The sequence below is a fragment of the Talpa occidentalis genome, unplaced genomic scaffold (assembly GCF_014898055.3).
Source record: "Talpa occidentalis isolate TD23 unplaced genomic scaffold, MPIMG_talOcc4v2.1 talOcc4.3, whole genome shotgun sequence".
NCBI lineage: Eukaryota > Metazoa > Chordata > Mammalia > Eulipotyphla > Talpidae > Talpa > Talpa occidentalis.
This window is the reverse complement of record NW_023603184.1, coordinates 31,919,352-31,943,934: the sequence shown is the minus strand read 5'-3', so window position 1 is coordinate 31,943,934 and position 24,583 is coordinate 31,919,352. Positions and strand designations below refer to the sequence as shown.

The 24,583-nt window shown below is 49.5% G+C and overlaps 1 protein-coding gene across 5 annotated transcripts in view; it reads left to right on the top strand.

Moving 5' to 3' along the window:
- Nucleotides 1-24,583, top strand: part of PLEKHA7 (pleckstrin homology domain containing A7) — a 220,398-nt gene that overhangs the window by 186,830 nt on the left and 8,985 nt on the right. For all 5 annotated transcript variants that reach the window (XM_054699393.1, XM_054699391.1, XM_037522712.2 and 2 more), the window contains 11 exons: nucleotides 674-727; nucleotides 12,028-12,096; nucleotides 12,295-12,375; nucleotides 13,219-13,368; nucleotides 13,882-13,983; nucleotides 18,366-18,474; nucleotides 18,624-18,850; nucleotides 19,423-19,611; nucleotides 19,710-19,827; nucleotides 21,647-21,750; nucleotides 22,306-22,506. In XM_054699393.1, coding sequence (XP_054555368.1) covers nucleotides 674-727; nucleotides 12,028-12,096; nucleotides 12,295-12,375; nucleotides 13,219-13,368; nucleotides 13,882-13,983; nucleotides 18,366-18,474; nucleotides 18,624-18,850; nucleotides 19,423-19,611; nucleotides 19,710-19,827; nucleotides 21,647-21,750; nucleotides 22,306-22,506 — 1,404 coding nt within the window. The remainder of the gene's footprint in view (nucleotides 1-673; nucleotides 728-12,027; nucleotides 12,097-12,294; nucleotides 12,376-13,218; nucleotides 13,369-13,881; nucleotides 13,984-18,365; nucleotides 18,475-18,623; nucleotides 18,851-19,422; nucleotides 19,612-19,709; nucleotides 19,828-21,646; nucleotides 21,751-22,305; nucleotides 22,507-24,583) is intronic.

The window sequence follows — 24,583 nt, the reverse complement described above, 5'->3', positions numbered from 1 at the left end:
AGAGCAGATAGTGTAACAGGGTGGTCCTGTCCTATAACAATAGGTCTAATCCTGGGACTTGTTGACCAGCTCTTGCCATAGTCATATTGACTCCATGCTGAGCAAAGGGAGCCAGAACTTCCAGGAGACTTCCAGTGGCTGCCCATGCTTTATCATTCTGGCTTCCAAAGTCAGAAGGGGCCTTCCTAGGCCTTCAGGGTCATCTCCCTGCCTCTTCAAGGTATTCTTCCACACCCCTCAGGGGTCATTTTGCTTCATGCATGTGAATGACCCAGTGCAGAGGTCTGATGACAAGAATTGGAGCGTTGCGATTGCTGGGACCCTGACTTAGGGGTGGCATGGCCTCTTCCAGCTGAACCTCTCTAATTCTGTCTGGGGAGCTTATAATGGGCCTCCCTCTGCTGTGCTATCTCCCTCCCCCCATCAAACTGTCCTCTCAGCCAACAGGGGGACAAGTTGGCTCTTCCCACAGTGACCTGCCAGATCCAACATGCTGACAGAAGGCTCTGAGCTGCACTGAGATGTGGGCGCTTGGTCTGTGGCTCTGGATGTGTTCTGCTGTGGTCCCCGTCTCTGCCCCCCAGCAGCGGAACTGATTACCATGTGCAGCCCTGCGTTATGGAAACTCTCGGTGTTCATGTCTGACATTTTTCCCTCTGTGCTTCATTTGAAGGCTGACGATACCTACCTCCAGCTGAAGAAAGATCTGGAGTACCTAGACCTAAAGGTGAGTGACGTGTCAGAGGTCTTGCCTCCTGTGGACACTCCTTTTTCTGAGAGTGTCAGCTTCCTTGGAACCAAGCCCCGAGCCAAAGTCCACATGGGTCTTATCAACTCTGGATCCTGAACAGGGGCATCTCCTGTGGGGATCAGAAGGGTTTTATTTCTTACAGCCTCAAACTCTGGGCTCTCCTTAGGTTCCTGTGAATTCTGCTGTAAGGTCTCTGGTTTACAGAATGAGGGAATAAGACTTTGATCTCTTCTTGTCCTGAGGCAGGACCAAAAAGCCCCTCTAGATAATAACCATTCTCTTTTTCAGAGCCTCCAGTGGGGTGGCGGTGTGTTTGGTCCATAGAGTGTATGTTTTAAACCTCAAAGAGCTTGGTAGATTGTTTGCTTTTATTGCTGGTGGCGCAAGCTCCACAAGGAATGATGTGGTCTGAGCTTTCAAAGGCAGCTCTCCCGCCTGCCTGTGTCTATGCAGGCTTCTCTTATAACAAACCTGGCCCTTTCAGAGGCAGGTCTCCAGCCGCCTGTGTCTATGGAGATGCTTCTCATTCTCTTTCTCTTTTTCCTAATAAATCTGTCCTTTTAAATGTAAAGAAAAAATAAAGTTGTCTCCCATTTCCATGTAGGAGATGCACACTGAGCCCCTCCCTGTAGGTGATAAAACTTCACAGAGAGAGTGAGAAAGCAGCTGGAGAAGCGAGAGGCATCCTGCCCGGAAGCGCAGCTATTGTTCCATCTGCACAGCTCTGAAAGCTCCCACTGTGAAAAGCACTTCTTAGGCCTGAGCCATGAAATAGTTGGGAGGAATGTGACCTTTCATTAACCGTGTGTGAGAGGGCAGGCAAGAGGCCCGAGGGAGGGCACTCAGGCGATTGCCTTGGGGGCAGGCCTCTCCCCGGCCCCAGGGTACCTGGCTTGAGATATTTTTAACACAGGATCCTCTGGCAGCAGATGGGGGTGGGGAGGAGTCTCTCCATGCTGAGGCAAGATCAGAGCTTTTGGTTAGGAATCAGCCAGTTCACTTATGTAGCTGTTGAACACTTGCTGTGTACCCAGCTCTGGAAAAACCCAGGGGAATGCATGAGAATAGCTGACACAGTGTGGCCTTGAACAACTTGCAGACAGTCTGGGCTAGGGAAGAAAACATCCCCAGATAAAATAGACTTGTTTATATTGAGTGTACCAAGACTTGTCTGGCAGTCCTCAGAGTGGAGATGGTGAGGATCACTGTGGGCTGCAATGCTGGGAGGGCTTCCCGAGTAGGTGTCTTGTGCGTGCAGCCTTGAAGAGCCAGAGGGTTTAGGTTGGTTGAGGTTAAAAAGGGAATGGTGAGAGACTAGGAAAGCTAGGGGTTGCGGGTGCAGCTAAAGCTGGCAGGTCTTTCAGGTTCCTGGTTCTACACCTGGGTTTGGAAAGAAAGGTGCAGTGAACAAGAATTAGACTTGTCCTTCAGACACAAGCCAAACAGGGGGGTTTGTAAAGGTCCAGGACATTTTCTCGCTTCCGTGGCAGTGGATCACATGGTCGGGAGTGCTGCAGGGTGGTGGTCAAGCTAAGGAGACACAGTGCTCACACGTGGCGGTGTGTGCCAACTGCAGCCAGGCCATGCTCCTGTGCCCTGAAAGTGTTACAGGGCAGCCCTGATACAAAATGGGGTGCCTGACTGTGGGTCCTCACCTGCGCGCTTAAAAGGACTTATCAATGCTCTACTGCAGGCACACACGAAAGGTTAATAAAAGGTTTATTTACAAGGGAAGGGGAAATGAGGAAATGTACAGCTCAGGGAGAAAAGTGGGAGATAAAGTCTTAAATGCGTCCTACCCATTCCGTTGATCTGGAATCCCAAATGGCGATCTGGAATCCCAAATGCCGCTCTGAGAGCTGGCCGCGAGCCTGGAGCCGTGAAGCCAGATAGCGAGCCCCCCCCCAAGGCCCACGTGTTTGGTTTTTATACCCAACCTGACTGCTTAACTCCACCCTCAGGTCCCAGCCACCTTCCCTTTGGTGGTGACAGGATTTGTCTTTCCCAGTGTCTTGATGGCTTTAGTCTGGAGTGGGGGCGGGGTCCACAAAGCCTGCGTGGAATTAGCTCAGGACATCATTTCCCCCTAACAAAAGGACAGGGCCAGGTCCTGCCCTTGTGACCTGGAGAGGGTCTTCCAGCACCACTGTGATGGAGCCGCTGTCCCCAACCTCCCCGAGAGCCAGTCACCATGCCACCTGCTCATTCTTGTCACTCCCACCCCAGCAGAGCAGTGGGTATGTTAGGGGGAAGTGATGTCCTGAGATAATCTCATACAGGCTTTGTGGACTCTCCATCCCCACTCCAGACTAAAGCCATCAAGACTCTGGGAAAGACAAATCCCATCACCACCAAGGGAGGGTGGCTGGGACCTGAGGGTGGAGTTGGGCAGCCAGGTTGGATATAAAAACCAAACACGTGGGCCTTGCTCTCTCTCTGGCTCGCGATCGCTCGCCTCCTGGCTTCACTGCTCCTGGCTGGCGGCCAGCTCTCAGAGCGCCATTTTGGGGTTCCTGATCGGCGGATCGGGTAGGACTCATTTAAAACTTTGTCTCCCACTTTTCTCCCAGAGCTGTACATTTCCTCATTTCCCCTTCCCTTGTAAATAAACCTTTTATTAACCTTTCCCGTGTGCCTGCAGTAGAGCATTGATAAGTCCTTTTAAGCGCGCGGGTGAGGACCCACAGTCAGGCACCCCGTTTTGTATCGGGGTTGCTCTACAACAGTTACACAAGTATTTGTAGGGCATCTATGCCTGTGGGAGAGGCGTGGCTCCCCAGCCAGCACAGAGGCACCTTGAAATGCTCTTCAGGGTGCAGGAAAGAACTTAGAAGGTGCCTGAGTGGGACAGACAGTTCATCTGCCTTTGTATCTTTGTTTGTGTGGGCTAGATGTCTCTCTACGTTGATCCTGGAGGGAAGGAGTGCTTAGTTCAACACCATAGAATTTGAATTAAACCATGGAATATTACTCAGCATTCAAAAAAGATAAACACATGCAATTTGCAGCAACATGGATGGCGCTGGAAGGGATCATGCGCAGCGAAATAAGCCAGAAAGAAAAAGAAAAATACCGGATGGTCTCACTCATAGCAGGAATCTAGAAAACTTAAATAAGGGACCAGGAAAATGAATAACTATAAGAAAGTGAAAATCAAAATCAACAAAAAACTATGAACCAGAGACACTTTTTGGGGGGTGGGGGGCGGGATGGGAGGGATTGGGGTCAGAATGGGGGGGTTGCAATTGTATGGGGAATATAAAAATAAAATTTATTATTTAAAAAAAAAAAAAGCACCCCACAGAAGCTTAGTAACAGTATGTGCAGTCACTACGTTTTGCTTCTGTTAAATGTATAACCCCCAGTAGGCCTGTAAGGGAGGTGGTGGGGGCTTTTTTTTTTTTTTTTTAAATTGTGACTCAGAGACATTAAGCCACTTTCTCAAGCCCACATAGTTACTTGGGAGTTGGTATTTGGGTGTAGCTCTGTCTGAAGCTTGTGTTCTTAATCCCTTTGCCTCCCAGCCTCTCTTAAAATGCTGCTTCCACTTCTGTGAGTGCAGAGACATTACGTTTGTTCTGGAGTTGAGCTGGGGTCATTATGCTGGGAAATGCTTTTGATGTGAAATAAAGAAAGCTGTGAAATAGAGAAGCTGTGTGCCTCCTTGGGGGTTCACTAGTCAGGAGCTGTATGTGCCCAGAACAGTAACTGGTGATTGGACTTCTTGGAAATTGTCACTGTTTGTCATTGAAGACAGCTGTGTTGGTACCAACATTGTCCCTTGTCTGTAGCTGTTACTGCAGTTGCTAAGCTTCTCTGGGAACTAGTCCCCCACATGTGCACCCGCAGAGTGGAGGCGCTTGGCTTCCCAGCAGCACATGTAGGAAAAGATGCTGCCTTTGTGCTGTGTGAGTCATGGGTCTGGCGTGGCTGCTGGAGAGCCTGGCACTACCATGGGCTCCCTCCAAGGGATGGGTGCCCAGATCAAGGAGGCAGTGGGTCTGCTCTGCTCTGTCCAGACTCAGCTGGAGTGTAGGGTTCCCTGCTGGGTGTCTCACTTCAGGATTCAGGGGAGGGGAGGACTCAAAGACCATGCTGAGGAGTCTTTCAGGTGGGATGCATTTGTTTGCAAGTGTCCAAAACCAAGTCAACCTGCTAAGCCAAGAGGGGACCACCCTGGCTCATGTATGCAGGGGCTGCATCCCAGGGGTTCTGCTCAAGGCTCCTTCCCCCTGTCCTGTTGCTTGGGCTGCCTCCGTGTGGTCAGGGAAGATGACCACCTGCAAACTCAGGTTTACACCCTCGCAGCCCAGCCTCCCAAGGGGGGAGGGGAGCTGTTCCTAACAGGAAAGCATTGCTGAGCGCAAAGCAGCAGCAGCAGCCAGCACAGCTGCAGTGCAGAGTGGTGAAAGGAGGTAGGGACAACTCGTATGAGACATAGAGGCGGTCTGTACAGCTTCAGAAACATTTCCGTGGCCCTAAGGGGGGGTTGACAAGTGGCTAACAGCCCCAAGTAGAAAGAAGTTTTTCTAAAAGGGCCACCTTAGTTGATAGTGAGCTCCCCATCACTGGGGTGCAACCGAGGCAAGATGAGCCCTGGGTAGGTGAGTGATTGGATGGGGAAATCGCTCCGCATATTGACTCTCCAGATGCCATGACCTGCTAGACAGGGTGAGCTGATGCTGAACCCAGCTGGGGTCCCTGAGATGAGGCCTCTGTGGGCGCAACTGAATGGACCATCTCCTGGGTGTGGAGATGAAAGTGGGTTATAACTCTGCTGTGCCCAGGTTCTGGTGAGAGGGATGGCCCCTGGACCCCACAGGTTCACCTAGGGTTCCCTCTGTCCCTGTCCCAAAGTCCTCGGATTTAAGCATCCAGAGCCCCCCTATTCCATCAGCTGATGTTCAGCTTCCAGAATCATTGGTGGTCTTTGCTGTTCTCCCCACCTGTGTTGCAGGACTTTTTCCTCCTGAATGAACCTTCCTGCAGTGGTGCCACTTGGAGCACTGACTTGCAGTATCAGGGTGGGTAGGGCTCCACATTAACTTAGCACTTGTGCCGACCTGGCACTGTCTGGGCACTTGGTATTCATTCTCTCACTTAATCCCCTCAGCACCCCCAGCAATAGGAATTATTATTGTCCCCATCCTACCCACCATTGTGTCTGAGAGGTAACTTCTGCTACATTCTGTGGCTGGAATTGAGCCTTCTTTGTTGCATGTACTGTATACTCTGCCCCTCCTAAAATTTTGTGTCTGCTGAATTGTATTTCTGCATCGAAGTTCTGCTCTTCACAACCTTACCCCTTGACTGGATCTAAAGAGTGGGTGAGGAAGTTCGCTTTTGTTAACAACTTGAATTGTTTTGATGAAACTGGGATGTGCAGCTGGGAAGGTGAGATTGTCTGCAGCCCCTCCAGTAGTGCCTTTGTGGGTAGACCAGGATGCAGTGAGCCCCAAAGAGGCCCCTGTCCTTGGTGAGAGATGTGTCCGCAGTGTCCTTGGGTGCCTGGACTCTAGACTCTTCGGGATGGTTTGATTCTGAGATCAGGGCTTCTTGTTTTGGGTCTGCTTCCAAAGTCAGTTTCTGGAGTAATGTATCTCTGGGACAACACTTCCTTCAGATCACTTGGGAGCTTGATTATAAAATGTAGATCTGATCTGGGGTGGGGGTGGTTCCTAATAAATTAGAATATCTGGAAATGGTCCCCAGAATTCTGTTTTGTTGCTTTTTTTTTTTTTTTTCCCAACCAAGCTCTGGGCTGGTTTTGTGCACACTGAAGTTTGATGTCTATTATCTGGAATAGAGATTAGTAACCCTGTCTATGAACTAGAACAGCCAGGGGGAACTTTTAAAATAATTATCAGTGCTTGGGTCTCTACCCTTAAAGACTGTTTTATTTGGTAATTTAGGTGTTACTCCTAAAAATGCCAAAACAAAACAAGCACCCATAATCTTCCTAAGGAGTACTAAAATGTAGCCAGAGAGAGCAATACTGTTTCAAAGCAGTGATTCTCAAAGTGGGAGTCCCAGACCAGCAGGGTCAGTATTACAGGAATTTGTTAGAAATACAGTATCTTGGATTCCACTACAGACCTGCTGGGAGGGCCTCTCTGGGGCCAGGTCTTGCATGTTAGCAAGCCCTTCGGTGATGCTGATACATGCTAAAGTTTGAGACCCAGTCCTTTCTGCACTTTGGAATCACCCAGGCAGGCTCTTAAGAATGCCCAGGCCCCATCTTAGGTCAACTAGGGAGTGTCTCAGAGTGGGACTCAGGCCTCAGCATTTTTTGAAGCTCCTCGGTAATTCCAGTGTTCAAGTTTTGGATTGAGATCCACTGTCTTAGTGGGTGTGGACAGTGTTCCCTCGAAGGAGTAGTGAGCACTTTGGATCATGGGTCAGACACACTTAGGTAGGTGTAGAGGCCAGGGTCTGAAGGTGGGAAATGTGCAGGGGTGAGACTCATGCACGGCACCACTCTAAAGAGTTGGGATGTTAAGTTATGTAAGATTTTCAGATCTTAAATGTATGCAGTAAGGGAGGAAGAAGGAAGTGAATCGAAAGCGGTGTGTTGCCTGCCATCGGCAGAGAACCAGGGAGGAAAGGGGCACTGAGATCAGCATGCTCAAAGAAACTGGCCTGCACCAAGATCCTGCAGATGGACTTCGTTATCTCCTCTTTTATATGTGAGGAAACCAAAGCCTGGGAAAGTCTGGAAGCTGGAAGGAGCATAGGGTGTCTGAAATTCAGTCGTTTCAGTTGCATAGCACACATCCTTCTCCAAATTTCCCCTTTGCTAGCTCCCCAAATTCTGACTCCTTCAAGTGTCATTTGATGTCTCACTTGTTACGTTTTGTTGTATTTGCCTTTTTGTTTGGTACAGATAAAAAATAATGAACCTTTGATCAACGTGCTTTACAAAGTGCTGAAGAAGTCAGCACGGGGCTGTCGGCCCAGGAGAAGCGTAAGATGATGATATGTGTCTCCAAGTGGGGCCATTCCATCGCTTCTGGATCACTTGCTTAACTGGGGTGCTCTCCTAACTGCCCCAGGCTTCCTGCTCATCATTTCAGTTTATTTTCTTTGTATTAATCTCCCTTCAGCATTCTGGCTGATGCACCAGGCTGAGCCTCTCATCTGTGATGTTCTGTGACTCCATCTTCTTTGCTGCCATGGGGTGCAGGGCTTGCCTCGCTTGCCTCCAGTTGTGTTGTGTTCCCATCCACGCTCTGCCCCCATGCTGAGGGCTCACCTAGACAGAGACTAGTGTGGTCTGTTAGGAGATTCTTGGGAGGGAGCAGCACTTCCCAGAGACCTTAGAGGAACCTGGTATCCTCAGATTCTACCATGGGCCTAGCTTAGGATAACTCCTCCTGGCAGAGTGTTGATGTTTGAAAACATGCCAGAACTATTGGATTGTCAGAAAAGTCACGATGTGCTTTTTCTGTTTTTCAAGCAAAAATGCATCACAACTTTTCCAGCAACCCAACAGAACAAAATAGGCCTCCCACCTCCCCTGTGACGCAGAAGTAGTACATGAGATGTGGCCAGCTTTTGTAGCTTTCCAAGGAAGGCCGCAGGTTGGGACGCAGGTGCTGTGTCTGGCTATCCCCAGCTCCAAGGAAAGGGGTGCTGGGATGTGGTGGAGGGGAGGTAGGATTCCGGGTGGCCTATGGCAGACACTTTCCAATAGATGAGTGCCTGCTGATTTTCTTTCTCTCATGACAGATGCTGGGGACCCACAGTTGACATTTTAAATGTATTTAAACATTGCTCTCACAAACTGCAATTAAAAAAATTAGATGTGATATGCCACCTGAGGATATTTCATAGTAACCTCCACTCTCTGGAACAAAGCAAAATTCAGAGCCTGAAAGACCTCTGAGCTGTGCAAACACTATCAATAGCTATCATGAGAAAGCTGTGGAGCCACATTCTTAAAACTTGTGACCTTTACACCATAGGGAGTGGTCTTGCGCCATGACCACAGCCAGCTTGGTTTTGTTACAGTCACAGACACGTTAGGCAGACATTTCCTGAATATCCTCAATATGCTAGTCCTGGGCTGGACTGAGGATTCAGAGAAATACCTCTGGTCCCCACAGGCACTGCTAATTAGATTACTGGGTAGTGCGGGGGGGTGTGGCTGGCAGAACACCATCACCCGAGGACCAAGCCCCAAGTCATGAGGGACACAGGTGAGGGAGGAGCTCCCCGTAAGGGCAGAGACCCAGCAAATGTGTCACCTCTGTTGAGTCCCTAATCCTAACAAAATTAGTCATTTGAATTCCAGCCACACATTAAAAGGGCATGAGAGAAAAATACTTCTAAATGAAGAGGGACTGCCAATATCCTGCTGGAGAGATGGAAACATATATGTGTATTTAAAATGGAAATGAAAGCACAGCGATTTGGAGGCACTTTGTCAAGGGGCACTTCTAAGAAACTATGTTACTGATTTTTATAATGACTGATTCTTCCTAAAAATGGCTGAATTTATATTCAGTGTTCTATGAAGACAGCAGAACACATACTTTGAGAATGCTTTCTGTCAAAATGTTTAAAAGATTGAGTTTCTCAAAATGCTCTTTTTGTGTGGAATACCTCTCTCCTTTCCTGGTGGTGCTGGGTAAATGAGGCATTGCTCAATTAGATTCTCTGCCCTGCTATTTAAGTATCAGAAAAATATCATCTATAAAATGCTTCAATGAAATAAGGGGAAGAGCTTTGCTGGGAGGGAAAACTCCCCAAAGCATATCTCAGTTTATTTTTTATTTATTTATTTTTTTTTTTAAGAGGCATGTTTATTTATTTATTTGTTTGTTTGTTTTGTTTATACATGCACTGGGTACAGTCAGAAGCGCGGGAGGGTGAGAGAATTCACCAGAGCCAGAGCGGGGAGCAGAGCAGGCAGAAGGACCGAAGTACACTGCTGAGGGGAGCAGCGGGCGGCAGGAGAGGTCTGCGCGCCATGTGGGACCCTCCGCCGGTGGCCGGGGAGCAGCTGGGGATCGAACCGGCGCCGCAGAGGCCGCGGGCAGCTTCGCAACCCAGCGCTCAACCGCTGCGCCACCGGGGAGGCCCAGCATATCTCAGTTTAAAAGGAATTTCCGCCTAGGAAATGAACCAAGGGTCACTTAGTTGGAGACTACTCAAGGCTCTTTGTCCCCTTTGCTGGGGGACTGTTATACAAAATGAAGACCTCGTACCTTTATCTGCTCCCCAAGTGCTGCGTGGGAAGCTGAGATGTTTGAGGGTCACCAGGATTAATCCCACCCTGCCTCTCCTCTTCCACTTTCTTCCCTCCCTCTCCCCTTGCCCTGGAAGCAGCCAGCTTGGCCTGCTGGTTCGTGAATTGTCGCCATAGTCCATGTCCTGTGACTGTGTGTGTAAGTGTGCGTACACGTACTCTGCCAGTTTGAAGAGCAGAATTTGCTGGAGTTCTACTTTTCCCAAGAACTCTGACCTACCTGTGCTTTTCTTTTGCCAACCTGCAGTGCAGTAAGCTTTTGCAGAGTGCCTACTGTGTGCTAGCCTTGCGTTCTAGGCTGACCATAAGTCAGCCTCTGCTCTGTTACCAGAGGTAGCCAGGGAATTGGGGGTGGGTGGGTAGGGTCTGCAACCCAAACTCAGTCTGCAGCCCAAGTATGAAGAGGCCATTCTCCCTTGACCTTTAGATTTGCTGAAGAGAATTGTCAGGGAGAGAGAGTTTATGACACTTGTGAGCATGGGTGGCTTGAACACTGAGAGGAATACTTGCTGATACAGATCTTTCTCTTAATATGGGGTTATGTCTGACACCCATCGTAATTTGAAAATATAGTTGAAAAAGCATTTAACTCACCCACCCACTGAACATTAGCCTCATCTGCCTTAAACATGCTCAGGCACTTACATTCCTGCAGTTGGGAAAATCCCTTACCGAGTCTAAATAGTGACATGTTGACTATCTCAGACACAGTTGGGCATTTTGTAGATAGCATGGAATATGGAAACACAGAACACAATATCTAAAAAACTCTGGCCGCGCAGGACACTATAGAGTATGGGTTGTTCATCCTCATGATCAACTGGCTGATGCGGAGCTCTAGCCTGGGAAAAGGTCAAAATTCAAAGTATGACTTCTCCTAAATATCACTTTTGCACCATCATAAAGTAAAAAATTCCTAAGTAGAACTACAGTAAGTTAAGGACTCTGTTTATTTCTGCCTCTGATTCTCATTCTTCAATGTACTGAACTTCTTTAGTTGAAACAGGAAGAAAGTGAGGGCCATTTTTCTAGCCACTGTCTGTGCGTACACACTGGAACCCTCAGCAAAGCACACACCCTGCCTGTCTCTGCTGTTGTTAATTCCACCTTCCGTTTTCATCATGGTGAGATGTGCAGAGTTCTGCAAGGGGTATGTTAGACCTGGTTATCTCTGACTAAGGCGTGGCCTTGGGGATACATCTGTGAAAAGTGCCCCACCCCTGCTCAGCTGGGTGAATTTGCTGCAATTCTGAGGGGAATGAAAACATGGGCTAAAGCACTGGATTTAGTTTCATAGGAGTCAGTGAGAGACGGGCCTTTTATTACCCATGTTGGGTCGAGAGAGGGTTGGGCGACATGAAATCCTACTGGTCTGTAAATTTGGGTGACTTTTGCCTGCTGCTTTGTGGTTGCCTTTCTTGAGAGAGCAGGGTAGCCTCATTTATTCAGGATCAATTAGAACTCCAGCCAGAATTATCCAGCCTCCTCCTTCCTTTGACCAGATCCTCTTCCTAAACAGTGTTGGTGAGGAAGGCAGACCTTACTCAGGGGAGCTGGGCTGCGCGGGGACTTCCTTAAACTAAGGCTTGACAATTGAGGTGGGGGGGGGGCGGGCTCCTCCTGGGCCACGTGCCCCTCTGCTCTGGGTTCTGTCACCTGTGTTTGATGCGAGGTTTAGTAGCAAAGATCTCTCATCAGTAGCAAATCCTCTAAGATTTATACTAAACTCATTTTGGGCAAATATAACCATCCGCCTAATGATACTATAACTTCAATGTCTGTATTTTCTGTAATTTGGGAAACTTACAAGGGCTTCTTAGATCTCAAGAAGGATTTGGTTTTTCCCTAAAATGAAAAAGGCATGAAAGTAAAGTGCATATCGCCCAAGCTTTAACTCCTTTCATGCTGTGACCCTCCCTCCCATTGCCAAGACTTCCATATCCATCCATCGTGGGGCTAACTTTCCTTGCTGAGTTATGAGCAGGAACACCGTGGTAAAGTCTCCTTTAAATTGTTCCCCTCCCAGATGACAGGCCGGGACCTTCTCAAGGACCGAAGTCTAAAGCCAGTGAAAATCGCCGAAAGTGACATTGACGTGAGTGAACATGTTGTCAGGCTGCCCCCCTTGGCTGCCCGCTGGCTGCCTCCCCTTGGCTGCCCGCTACCCCAAACCCAGGGTGGGAGTTCCAGGCAGGGTTTAGATGGTTCTGTAGCCAAAGGCTTTCGGATCACACTCCAAGGCCATGCCCCTTTTCAGTACCCCAGGCCCTCTCCAACCTGTTCTTGCTCGCAGGTCAAACTGAGCATCCTTTGTGAACAAGACAGGATCCTCCAGGATTTGGAAGACAAGATACGAGCCCTCAAGGAAAACAAAGTACGCATCAGTTTTGTATAATCTTGGGCTGGGTGGAGGGGGGTTTTGTTGCTTGTCTTTTCTCAGACACAGACTGGACTTTCATGTTAGTACTGAACAGCAGGTGTTAGTTTATCCAGAGCAAGTCTTTGGGTTTAAAAGGTATTTCATGGGGGTTTCTGTCTGAACCTGGAGGAACTCTTACAGGGATCAGTCTGATTTCTCCAAGTCCTACTTTCTGCTCCCTCCCCTCTCAATTCTGCTCTGGCCCCCATTCCCTGGAGGCTCTGAGAAGGAGAGTCTGAGAAAGGAGGGCTCTACTGACTGGTATGTGACGACCTCAGCTCCTGAACCCCAAGGAAGGGGCTACTTTGGAGAGAGTAGCTGCAGTTCTAACAGGGTAGTGACCTCGCTTTCTAAAGTTCCTTTCCTCCTAGGATGAGGGCTGTGAGGAAGCAAGTATGGGTGGGAGGGTAGGTCACCAGGGCTTCCCTGATGTTTGGCCCCAGACACTTAGTGTAAGGTTTTTTTTTTTTGTATTTTTAATAAAACACTTTATTTGTGGTGCTAAGATTTGTAACATGCCCTTTTTCCCAGGAGCTGAAAGCATTTTCCTTGACTTCTTAGTTTATCCCATAAGTAGATGGTCTTACGCCTACTTTATACATCAGGAAACTGAGGAGCAGAGCTGTTATGTGATTTGCCCACTCAGTGGATGGAGTCAGAGCTAGAATCAGAGATCCTGTCAGGCTTCTTTCGGCCTCAGTTGGGCCCAGCAGGTCTGTTTAGTTCCTGGAATGGTACAGGGAAGCCTCCTGGGACTGTCCTGCTATCTTCTTGCTCTCTGGCCCTTGCCTGGTACAGGACCAGCTAGAGTCTGTGCTGGAAGTGTTGCACAGACAGATGGAGCAGTACCGGGACCAGCCCCAGCACCTGGAGAAGATTGCCTACCAGCAGAGGTTGCTGCAGGAGGACCTCGTCCACATCCGGGCCGAGCTCTCCAGAGAGTCCACTGTGCGTAGAGGGTGTGGAGGGTGGCAGACACTCCTCTTCTTGACCCCCAGGATGGTCTAGGAAGGGGATTGCTTTTCTCATCTTCCAAACTATAGCTGAATTGGTGGTGAGGGGTGAGAGTCTTATCATTTACCTTGCCCAGGGGTGACATGTCTGTCCCCAGTCATGTGTTAGGGTACCCTGTTTTCCATCAGCGATTCCTGGATGGCTACAGTAACCAAATTTCTCTGAACTGCCTAGAAGGCTAGTCCCCTGATCTGTGTGCAGTTTATTCTAAATGTCAACACATCTACTTCTTTATTGTCCATCTGATGTGATACAGGCCCTCTCTGCCCAGGAAGCAAAGCATTCCCAAGAGGGGTGTTGGGGGAAAATATAGCTGGCCAGGGTTGGACTAGGTACTCTGGACTCCCCTCTTTCCATGGTTGGGTTAACAGTGGACACCTGTGCATCTGCCCACGAGGCCTGGGGGCTGGGGATAACTAAGAATCAGAGCATTTCCTTGACCAACAGGAGATGGAAAATGCTTGGAACGAATACCTGAAGTTGGAGAGTGATGTGGAGCAGCTGAAGCAGACCCTGCAGGAGCAACACCGAAGAGCCTTCTTTTTCCAGGTATCAGGGGCTCTTCTTCCTTCTGAGCTCTCATTTTTATTGCTTTCACCCATGGGCACTGTGAGTACTACTGAGGGCCCTTCTTCTCTGCCCCCAGAGCTAAGACATTTACCACCCCAGCTCTCCCTTGGGGATGCCTTCCCCTGCCATGGCTGTGATAAGAAGCATTACCCTACCAGCTCCCTTCGCCTCTTTGCTGCCAACAAGAAGCTAGTGGGCATTTTTGTAAGGGTTTAACTATTAAGTATTTTGGGGAAAGCCCCAAGTAGAGACAAATACCAGACTTCAGAACCTTATACTTGAGAGTAATCTGTGTTCTTGATCCAATCTTGGGTTCCTCTCTACTCATTTAGGCCACAGCCCTTCTTTCCCTCCTCCAATTCCTGATGATATATGTGATCCAACCTTTTCCTGAAGAATAGAGAGAATCCAGGCCCATGGAAGTGTCTCTGGTCCCTAGGCAGTCATTGTATTTCTGGAGGCCAGGCCAGGAGACAGCCAGTTACTGTCTCCCCTGCCCCGTTCAGGAAAGGCAGCCTTAGGTCCCTGCCCTCCTCTGTCCTTAAACACCAGGCCACCCTTTTGATAGCTGCTTTTGCCCCCATAGGTGAGAAAATAGGCCCTGTGCCATTTCTCTTTTTATAGGTTGGGGCCCCAGCTGCCCAGCATGCCCTCATTTGTTTTCTACAATTTCCCTTCATTTGAGTTGATAACATTTTCCTCCTTCTTAAAATTGTATGCCTAGAACTTAGCACAGTCTTGAAAATACTAGGTGAATATTGTTGGCAAAGACCTTCAAACAATTATTTCTAGTTACTAGTTCCTTGAATTGGCCTGTCCTGTCATACCTATCCTCTTGGACATTAATCATCTGCATTAAGTTTAGGAGCAGTAATTTTAGCCTTTCATTCCATGTGTTTCTATAATTATACAAGTAGCACATGAATATATCTCTCTGAAAGGACCAATGACAAGCAGAAACAAAAAACAAAGCTCCCTTTTCCTCCCCTTTTTGCCTGGTTCCCTATAGTCAATCAGGGAATCAGTTTGTACTGTTGCCTTCCAGACTGTTTTCTATGCATTTCTAGACATATATAGAATCATATAGTTTATTTGGGGATGGCAGTTGGGTTTTCTTAAGGAAAAACCACCTTATGCATTTTGACATGCTTTCTTTGTCATAACTTTATGTTGTACAAATCTTCCCAGACAAGACACCCCCAAGTGTGTGCTGCCCACTATGGTAGCTATTTACATTTAAATACAAATCAGTAAAAATTAAAATTATATTCCTTAGTCAGACTAGAATCATTTAAAGTGCTCCATTGTCATACGTGGCTTGTGGCTGCTGTATCAGACAGCCTGGATTATAGAAGATGTCCATAATTTTAGAAGGTTGCTTTGGACAGAGTTGATGGAAGTAAATGAAATTAAATGAGTTCTTCTCAACTGCTATATAGTATTTCATAATCTGAATATACTGTATTTAGCCATTCCTCTTATGCTGGGCATTTATGTTATTTGCAGCACTTTACTTTTATAAACTATGCTACAACAAACCTGTATATAACTTCCTCCTCAGGCTGGTTTACAAGCATTTACCTAAGGTAGGCTCCTGGGAGTAGACCTGCTAGTTTGAAATTGTGTCCACCTTAATTGTTAACGGATACCACCAAATCTCTTGAAACCGTGCACTCATTTGCCCTGCCACCTACAGTGAGTGAGATTACTGACCTGTTTGCTCATATCCTCTCCAGCACTCGATGCTATCAGTCTTTTTAGTTTTTGCCAGTGTGCTACCTGGAAATAAAAGAACATCTTGTTTTAATTTGCACTTATTTAATTACCAGTAGGTTAAACTTCTTCCGTGTGGTTATAGGCCCTTTGCATTTCTACTCTTATTTCATAGTGATTTACTATGCAGCAGACCCAGAATCCTTTCCTCCCTGCAACCCCCCTCAAAAAAAAAATGGGTACAATATAACCCATCTTGTGGCAGACTCCCTGGAGAACTTGGTCCCTAAGTTATGAGGCCAGTGTGAAGCCTGTGGCTTGATTTCCCCAGCCCAGTGGCATTGCTCATGCTTTTCCCAAGTGCCACTGTGACCTGGGAAGCTCACAAAGCCCTTCTTTCAGCAGACTCTGTGCTCGCTTCCTTGCTGTAACCCTAGCCCAGGTGAGCTAGAATTACAGCAGTAAGTCATTCACTCTGGAGCTGTGCTTAAGCCCCTCAGACGAATTCACCCCCCTTTAGCCAGGGTGGGCTGTGAGAACATTCATAGCATTTTTCAGTGAAGAGGAGTGGCTTTATTAGGACATCTTGACAGCCACCTAGGCAGAAGTTCGAGGATAAAAGAACATCCAGGTAACTGTGGGAGGCAGTGAGGCGAGGTGAGGTGAGGTGCCTGTAGGTCTCCCTCCTTTCGGACAAAGAGCTCAAGCCTTTGCCGATGCCATCACAAGAGCCTTCCTGCCTATCGTGGTGTGAGCATGATCGGAATGAAACCCCACTCCATTGCTCCCCCAAAACTTCCTTCATCTTGTCATTAAGTTCTGAAATTCCATCTCCCTTGGAGAAAGAGAGAAGTTCTCTGACTCCTGTTCCTTTCTTACACGCGGCCGGGACAGAAAGGCAAGATGGGGGCAGGGTTAGGGACAGACAGGTAGCAGTATGCCAGGCGACCTGCCGGGGGAGGACAGAGGAGAGAGAGTTGATTTTAATTCCATTGTCCTCCTTCACCTGTTCCCAATACTCCACCTGGGGACCTCGGCTGTAGAGATAATGCTGTTAGCTTAGACACACACTCTGTGTTCAGTGGCACATCTGTTTTAGGACACACAGACGTCAGTGTGGCACTAAGCAGCAGCCGATTTGCTTGTCTGTCCTGAGGCAGTGCGTCCGTGTTAGAAGGGTGCAAAGAGGGTGAGCATGTGAGCCCCCTTAGGACAGTGGGCTTCGGACAGCTGTGGTCTCAGCTGTTGGAAAGCGTTTGATCAGGAAATTTTACCCTGTTGGTCCCTTGTTCATTCAGCATACACGCAATGAGAACCTGCGGAGCACATGGCCCTGCGGGGATGCGTCTGGAGCCCATGGTCTAGTTGAGGAATTGGACCCTTTGTCTAGTGGTGGCTGAGGGGTCCCTTGAGAGGACAGGGGGTGGGGAGTCTTCCTTTTTAAGTCCGTGGGGTAGGACCATGGCTGTCCTCCCCCATGATGACTCTAAAATCAAAATCACACTCTTTGATGTTTATTCCCTTATTGCTCACCTCTTTGCAGGCCTCTTCCCGTCTGGTCTCGGTGGCAACTTGTCAGTGTGCATTTATTTATGTAGTCTGGCTTTTATCCTGTTGTACTTTTTTAAAAATGAGAGTTAATTTTTTATATAAGTCACATACTATAAAATTCACCATTTTACAGTATACAATTCAGTGGTTTTTATGGTAGATTCACAGAATTGTGCAAACATTGCCACAATCAATTTGATAGCATTTTAATTATCCAGCAAAAGAAACTCTGTCCTATTAGGAGTCCTCCTTCATTCTCCCCACCCCTGTTCTGACCAACCACAAATCTGCTCTCTGTCTTTATGGAGCTACCCAGTCTGAATATTTCACATAAATGGAATCCTACAGTAGCTGGCCTTTTGTCTGACTTCTTTCACTAAGTGGAATGTTTTCACGGTTCATTTTGTTGTGGCAGACATCGATACTTCTTTTCTTTTATTGCCACATAATATCCACTGCCCTTTGTACTCTTAACTGAACCCCAAATCCCAGGATTCAGCTTTGTCTTTGAAGAATGTTCTTTATAGTCTAGGGATGGTGGCAGCCTTGCCTTTGCTTCCCTTCTGTGTGGTTGCCTGAGACAGTCTGTGAAGATTGTGGTAAAATACGTCTGAATGAAAGGTGTCATCTTGGCCTTTTTTTAACACTTAAACCATTGCTGTGCACGCAATCTCCAGAGCACTCTTCACCCTGCAAAACTGAAACACTGCCCGGTAGGCACCCATGTCCCATTCCCTGGCCTCCAGCCTCAGGTCCTTGCTCTTCCAATTCTGAATTTCTCTTCTCTAGCTAACCTCATGCACAGGAAGTGTGCAGTATTTAGAGCAGTCTGTTGTTAAGTCAAGTAGAACTAGGGGATGTGGCATGGTGAGCATTCCTTTGAAAGTCCCTCCTTTGGACCTTGGGCATTTTCCATCTGTTCTTTTCTGTGAAGTGTAAGGCAGACTTGGCTCTCATCTTGACAAGGTTTCCCCAAAGGGCTGTTACCCTCCCAAGGTGAGAGACTTTGTCTGCAGCAGCAGCAGCAGCATAAATCCTAAGAAAGAACTTCTGGTAAGGAGCTAAGAAGGACATGAGCCACCACCTTGTCTTCTCAGGAGAAATCACAGATACAGAAGGATTTGTGGAGGATTGAAGATGTCACCGCGGGCCTGAGTGCAAATAAAGAGAATTTCAGAATTCTGGTGGATTCCGTCAAAAATCCAGGTGAGTGGGCCTTAGTCCTGGGGTTGGGTGTTGGACGGTGGGGTGTCCTTGGGGACGTCTGGGCTTCCTGGTACCAGTCACTCCTCCTGTCCTCTGAGGGAGAGGGTCTTGGATTTACCCCATCCTTTTTCTCCTTCCACACCCCTCAGAGAGAAAAACGGTGCCTTTGTTTCCTCACCCGCCTGTGCCTTCACTCTCGACTTCTGAGAGCAAGCCGCCCCCACAGCCCAGCCCTCCCACCAGTCCCGTGCGGACCCCTCTGGAGGTTCGACTCTTCCCCCAGCTGCAGACCTACGTGCCGTACCGACCTCACCCGCCCCAGCTGAGAAAAGTCACATCGCCCCTGCAGTCACCCACCAAGACGAAGCCCCCAGTTGTGAGTACCCGTAGCCGGGATCTGCGCGCCCTCATTTTCCCTCTACCAGATGATTGTCCAGATCTGGCTCAGATCGGCTTCCCTTGGGAGAGAAGCTTGGGAAACGTGGGGAGACAGACCACCAGGATCTTGAGAGAGCCCTGAACCACAGTGCCCTGTGCTCCCAGAACTGGAAAGGCCTTTCAAGATGATCGAGCCCAACCTTCCCACCTTGTCGCTGGGCAAACTGGGGCCTGGCAAGAGGAAGTAACTGTGCTGAGTAGGGTGGAGTTTGTGACATGCTATTCCTGGCTGCCCCAACCCCATGCAGACCTGCAGCCACACAGCCCGTGGGCCACAAGCTCATCCCAGCACAGGGGTGTAAGAATCGGAGGAAGAATGAGGTTGGAGCAGGCATCCCCCTTCCTCACTGCTCATCCAGGGGAAATGTCAGCATCTCTTGGCTGCAGTGATCGTGCTCTGCAGGCCCAAGTTGCCTGTCCCAGCCCTCCCGTCACTGCTGTGCTGACGCCACTCGGCATGTCCCCTCAGCTCCCTCTAACTGCCCTGGTTCTGGTTCTTTTTCTGAGCAGGAAGATGAGGCCCCTCCCAGACCCCCACTCCCTGAGCTCTACAGCCCGGAGGACCAGCCCCCTGCTGTGCCACCTCTGCCCAGGGAGGCCACCGTCATCCGGCACACGTCAGTGAGGGGCCTCAAGCGGCAGTCGGACGAGAGGAAGAGAGACCGGGAGCAGGGGCAGTGTGTGAACGGGGACTCCAGGGTGAGTGGAGTGGACCCCTGGGGCTGCCCCGCTGCCTGTCGGGAGGGGGAGGGCGGCGTGGTGCTGGGCAGGTGTGACGTCCCAGCCTCTGCCCACAGGCGGAGCTCCGGTCATATGTGAGTGAGCCTGAGCTGGCGTCCTTCAGTGGGGACCAGGCCCAGCCCTCCCTGGGGCTCGTGGGCCCTGACAGCAGGTACCAGACGCTGCCAGGCAGAGGTAAGGCTGGACTTTCTAGGGGACTCTTTCTGGGACTCCCGCCACGACTGCACTACTGCTCCCGCCCTCACCCTGTCCTTCACACCCTTCTTCCCGCCTCTGTTAGGGGCTCTGGGCTGCAGGGAGAGCCCCAACCTTCCTCCTCTGGCTGACACCACAATTCTCTTCCTCTTACGTCTGTCCCCCAGAACAGTGGTGATAGCTGCTTTTTTGTAGACCCTTAATTAATAATCATAATAATCCTATGAAGGAAGTACTGTTATTCCCATTTAGAGATAAGAAAACCAGAGAAATTAAATAACTTGCTGACTAGCTGGTAAGTAACGGAGTCAGAATACAATCCCAGTCTCCTGGCTCCAGAGCCGCTGCACCCTGCAGGCTGGGGTTTCCCTCTTGTGTGTCACTCTAGGACTCAGTGAATCCTTTCCGCAATCCAGCACACATTTCTCCTCAGCTGGGCCACCTTCTCATTTCCTCCCCTATCCCTTCAAGATGGGAAGAGAATTAAGCCCTTAGACTCACCTGCAACTCATTTTTCCCCATAGCCAAGTGCTCAGAAGTCCCCCAAAAGAGAGGTCTCCCAACCTTCCTGCACACGGGCCTCCTGAGACCCCTCTGCAGACTGGCTGTGGTCCCTCAGCTTTTCTCACTTCTTGCTCCTATCTGCTCCCCAGGACTGGGGGGCGGGGGGTAGGTCACGTGCTTTCCCCCTTGGCCAAGGATGAAAGGGAAGGACACAGCTGTGGTTCCAGCACCTTTGGGGTGATGTGACTCCCAGCCCATCACACTGCCTGGATTGCTGCATCTTGATCTGGTCCCTGGAAGATGTAGGCTCTGGATTTTGCTGAGTTAGGGCTACAGCAGCCCTTGACACTGGGCTAGAGGACCCTGTTCCCTTCATTTATCACAGCCCAGAGGCCTTGATCAGTGGCAGTACTGGTGGTCTTTGGGCAGGACAATTCTTGGTTGCCTGGAATTCTCTGAGCCTTACAGGACATTTAACTCTTCCCATGCTAAACATGTGATGCCAGCTTCTAGATGTCAGGGACCACCCCTGACTAGAGTCGCTGGTAGTAGAGAAAGCACAGGCACTCACCAGCCGCCAGGTGAGAGGATTCCTCTACACCATAGAGCCCAGACATGGGAAGCCCCTGGTCGGCAACACCCCTATATGTGAACTTGGGTAAGTTCCTTGACCTCTCTAAGCCTAGTATCTGTACCTCTGCAATGGTCAAGTGAGGCTTGCTTAGGGCCATTGGGCAAGATCTATATCTAATATGCAGCACAGTGCCGACTTGGTACATAGTGACCGCTCCATAAATGCTCAGTGCCTTCCTCTTCCTTCATTTATTTATTCATTTGGTCAGCCATGGGTTGTTGATTGCACCATCTAGCTAGACAGGCGTGTTAACACTTGGCTACTGAAGAATATAGGGCATCGGTGGTCTGCCTGGGGCTTCTGAGAAGGTGTCACAGAGCAGACATCTGAGTTGGATCATGCAGGATGCAAGAGTTCAAAAGGAAGAAGGGAGGAAGGGCATTCCTTCCTCTCCCCGCTGCTTGACCAAGCAGCCCAGGTCTTCATGTGAGGGAAAGATAGGGTGGCCCACTGATCTACAGGGACAGAGGGCGCCCCGGGCTGGCCTCTCATCCCTCCCACCCTCTACCTGGGGCCTTGCTCTCCCAGGCTGTGGGCAGAAGAAGGGTGGGGGGTGACTGCATCCTTGTGGTTCCCTCCTGGAGTGGGAGGTGGTCAGGGAAGGGTAGTGACCTGTCGGCCCCACCACAAGTACACTTGCCTTTCTCTTTCTTCACTAAGGGCTCTCGGGGTCCACGTCACGGCTCCAGCAGTCTTCCACCATTGCGCCCTATGTCACCCTCCGGAGGGGTCTAAATGCCGAAAGCAGCAAGGTGACCTTCCCTGTGAGTGACCTGGGGAGTTCTTGAGGACTTGTTGCCCCCTTTTGCCCAGAGGGAGGGAGGGGCTCCAGGGTAGACATCCTGTGAGCCCTGGGGATAGCCTTCGAGGTGACTTCAGCCCCTCCTGAGCGCAGGTCTCTGTCCCAGGTGCTCACTGATGCCTTCCCCACTATCCACCAAGAAGGGCATCCCACTCCCCTTTCCATTTCCTGAGGACCCCCCCCCCACTTTTCTCTTTAGTCTGTCGGGCTCCTGGGGGAGCATCCTGTGTGCCATGTGTGCCCTGACTGGACAGACCTGGCCCAGTGTCTCCATCTGTAGAATGTATGCTGCCCCAGAAGCCCATGTGGGTCAGGGACATCATGTCCACTGGTGTGCTTCAAGGATGTGGTTTTATGGCCAGGAGCATCAGAGAGGCAGAGAGAGAGAGAGAGAGAGAGAGAGAGAGAGAGAATGTGAGAACGAATGTGAGAGACATAGACCAGCAATGAGCCAGCAGGTGGCTGTCTTCTGTGTCACCAGCCCAGCTGCTGTACCTCTTGCTTTCCTCCTCCTCAGAGACCCAAGAGTGCCTTGGAGCGCCTGTACTCAGGGGACCACCAGAGAGGCAAGATGAGCGCAGAGGAGCAGCTGGAACGCATGAAGCGACACCAGAAGGCCCTGGTCCGGGAGCGCAAGAAGACGCTGAGCCAAGGGGAGAGGACGGGCCTCTCCTCATCCCGCTACCTCAGCCAGCCGCTCCCTGGAGATCTCGGCTCAGTATGTTAGGAGGGTCCAGACAGGGGGTCGGGACAGGGAGCAGAGTTGCCCCGAGTCCTCACAACACAAGCATGTCACACCCCAGAGAGCGGGCCGTTGACCTGGATGGTTCAGAGAATACCCCGCGGGGCTGTTCTTCCACAGCCCAGGACATTGTGTGACCTGGTCAGGGGGTAACCTGGAACCAGATCAGGAGAGGGCATGTCACAGGAGGAGTCTGAGAAAACGGCCAAAGTCAGTTTTCCAAACTGAGCTTGAGAGAGGCCTTCGTAGGCATTCAAAGTCTCTAAGGCTGAATCAAGGACTAGGGGATACGGTTTAAGGAGTGTCAGAGGAAGATGGTGACATGATCTGATGAGGAGGAGGACAAGTCACCAAACTTTCAAACTTCTAGGTGGATGCCCTGAGCGCACGATGATGCGGGATAACCCTGACCCTGGTGGTGCTCACTGGCCTCATGGTGCCCCACGAGAACCCGGGTGCTGCCCCCTGGTGGTGCTTCCAGGCATTTACACCCTGCCCACAGTCGCCTTAGGCCCCTTTTGGAAATAATTCCATTTGACTCTTCCTGTTGTTTGAAATCAAGTGTCTCCTTAGACCTCTAGCCTGACTCTTCTTTCCCTAATTCATTGCACAAGCTCTTTTGCTTTTAGTGTCATACCGCTCATTGCCTCTCTAATCCTGCCTGATTGTGTTTACAGAAGCTTCTAATTTGCATTGAACATTCTCTCACTGGCCTGTGCTCTGTTACCAGGCTTATAATAACAATTCTTGTCGCCACAGCCTAGCAAGCACTCCCAAGTGTGCCTCCACTTTCTGCTGCCCCGTGGTTCAGGCCTACCAACTCATAATTCACTCACCCCCAAAGCTGTCCCACAAGGCTAAGCCTACCTGCTGCCTGAGGGCCGAGATCATTGGCACAGGTCTGGACATAATGAATTTATCAGAGTCCTTGCCTTAAACCCGCCCACCCGGACAGTAGGCATGGACTTTAGAGATTACACGTTTGAATAAATTCTACCAAGAATGAAGTTGTTGAGTTTTAATTTCTCCAGCCCCATGGCACATTTTCCTATGGAAAACCTTTTGTGTTTCTGGTACTTAATAACTGGAACGGCTAGTAAGATACACTGTGTTCTGTAGGGAGCGGCCTCTGCACTTAGACACCAAAGGAGTAAGACCCAGGCCACTCATACCCTGAAAAGCTACAAAGCTGGTAACCCTTAAACTTTATAAGCAAATGTCATATGGAGTAACACTGACGTTTTACAACATAATGTATCAATTGTGGAAAGATTATCTAAAATCATAACTGGAAAACCTTGTACATTTTCTCTGCTTCAACGCCAACAATAAACGTGTTGCTTAATGACTGTGGATTGGCGTGGTTCTTCCCCAGGATACATCGCAGTTCAGTGAACTGTTTCTGTAAGTGGAAGCAATCAGGCTGGGTTTCAATGAGGACGTGTCTCTATTTGGGACACTTGTGAGCGTGTAAGAAATTTTCTTTATGAATCATTTAATTTTTCATCCTTAAAACTTCAACCACCTAATCTTTTCATTGGAAACCATCATCCAAGAGTATGGCGAGCTTGTGCCTGAATGGGTGAAAGTGCTATGGACTTGGGGCTTTGTGGGTACTTAAGGGGCCAGCAAGGAAATCATGACCACTTGGGGCTCTGTGAGGTAGATGGGTGGGCAGGAGGGGTAACCAGGGATGGAGAAGCATCTGTGTGGCTTCCGCTCGGGAGAAGGACTTTGAGCCTATTCCTCCTTTTAACCTGCTGAGCACCCTGGGTCCGTGAGGACGTGGGCCAGGTGGGGGAGCCCAGCAGTTATGCTGGGATCTTAAAGTGGCCTGGTTTAAACTTTCCCTCTGTGAAGAGAGTTTTTTGCAAAGGGACTGCTTTTGGAAACATTGCCTTTAATTTAACATTTCAATTTTACATGGTTTGGGGCTTTATCCTAATGTATAGAAAACATCCGTCCCAATGAAGTGCTATGGATCTCAGCTGCTCTTCTGCCCCACTGCTCCCTGTGCCTCCCCCCTCACTACACAGTGTCCTCAGCCCAGATG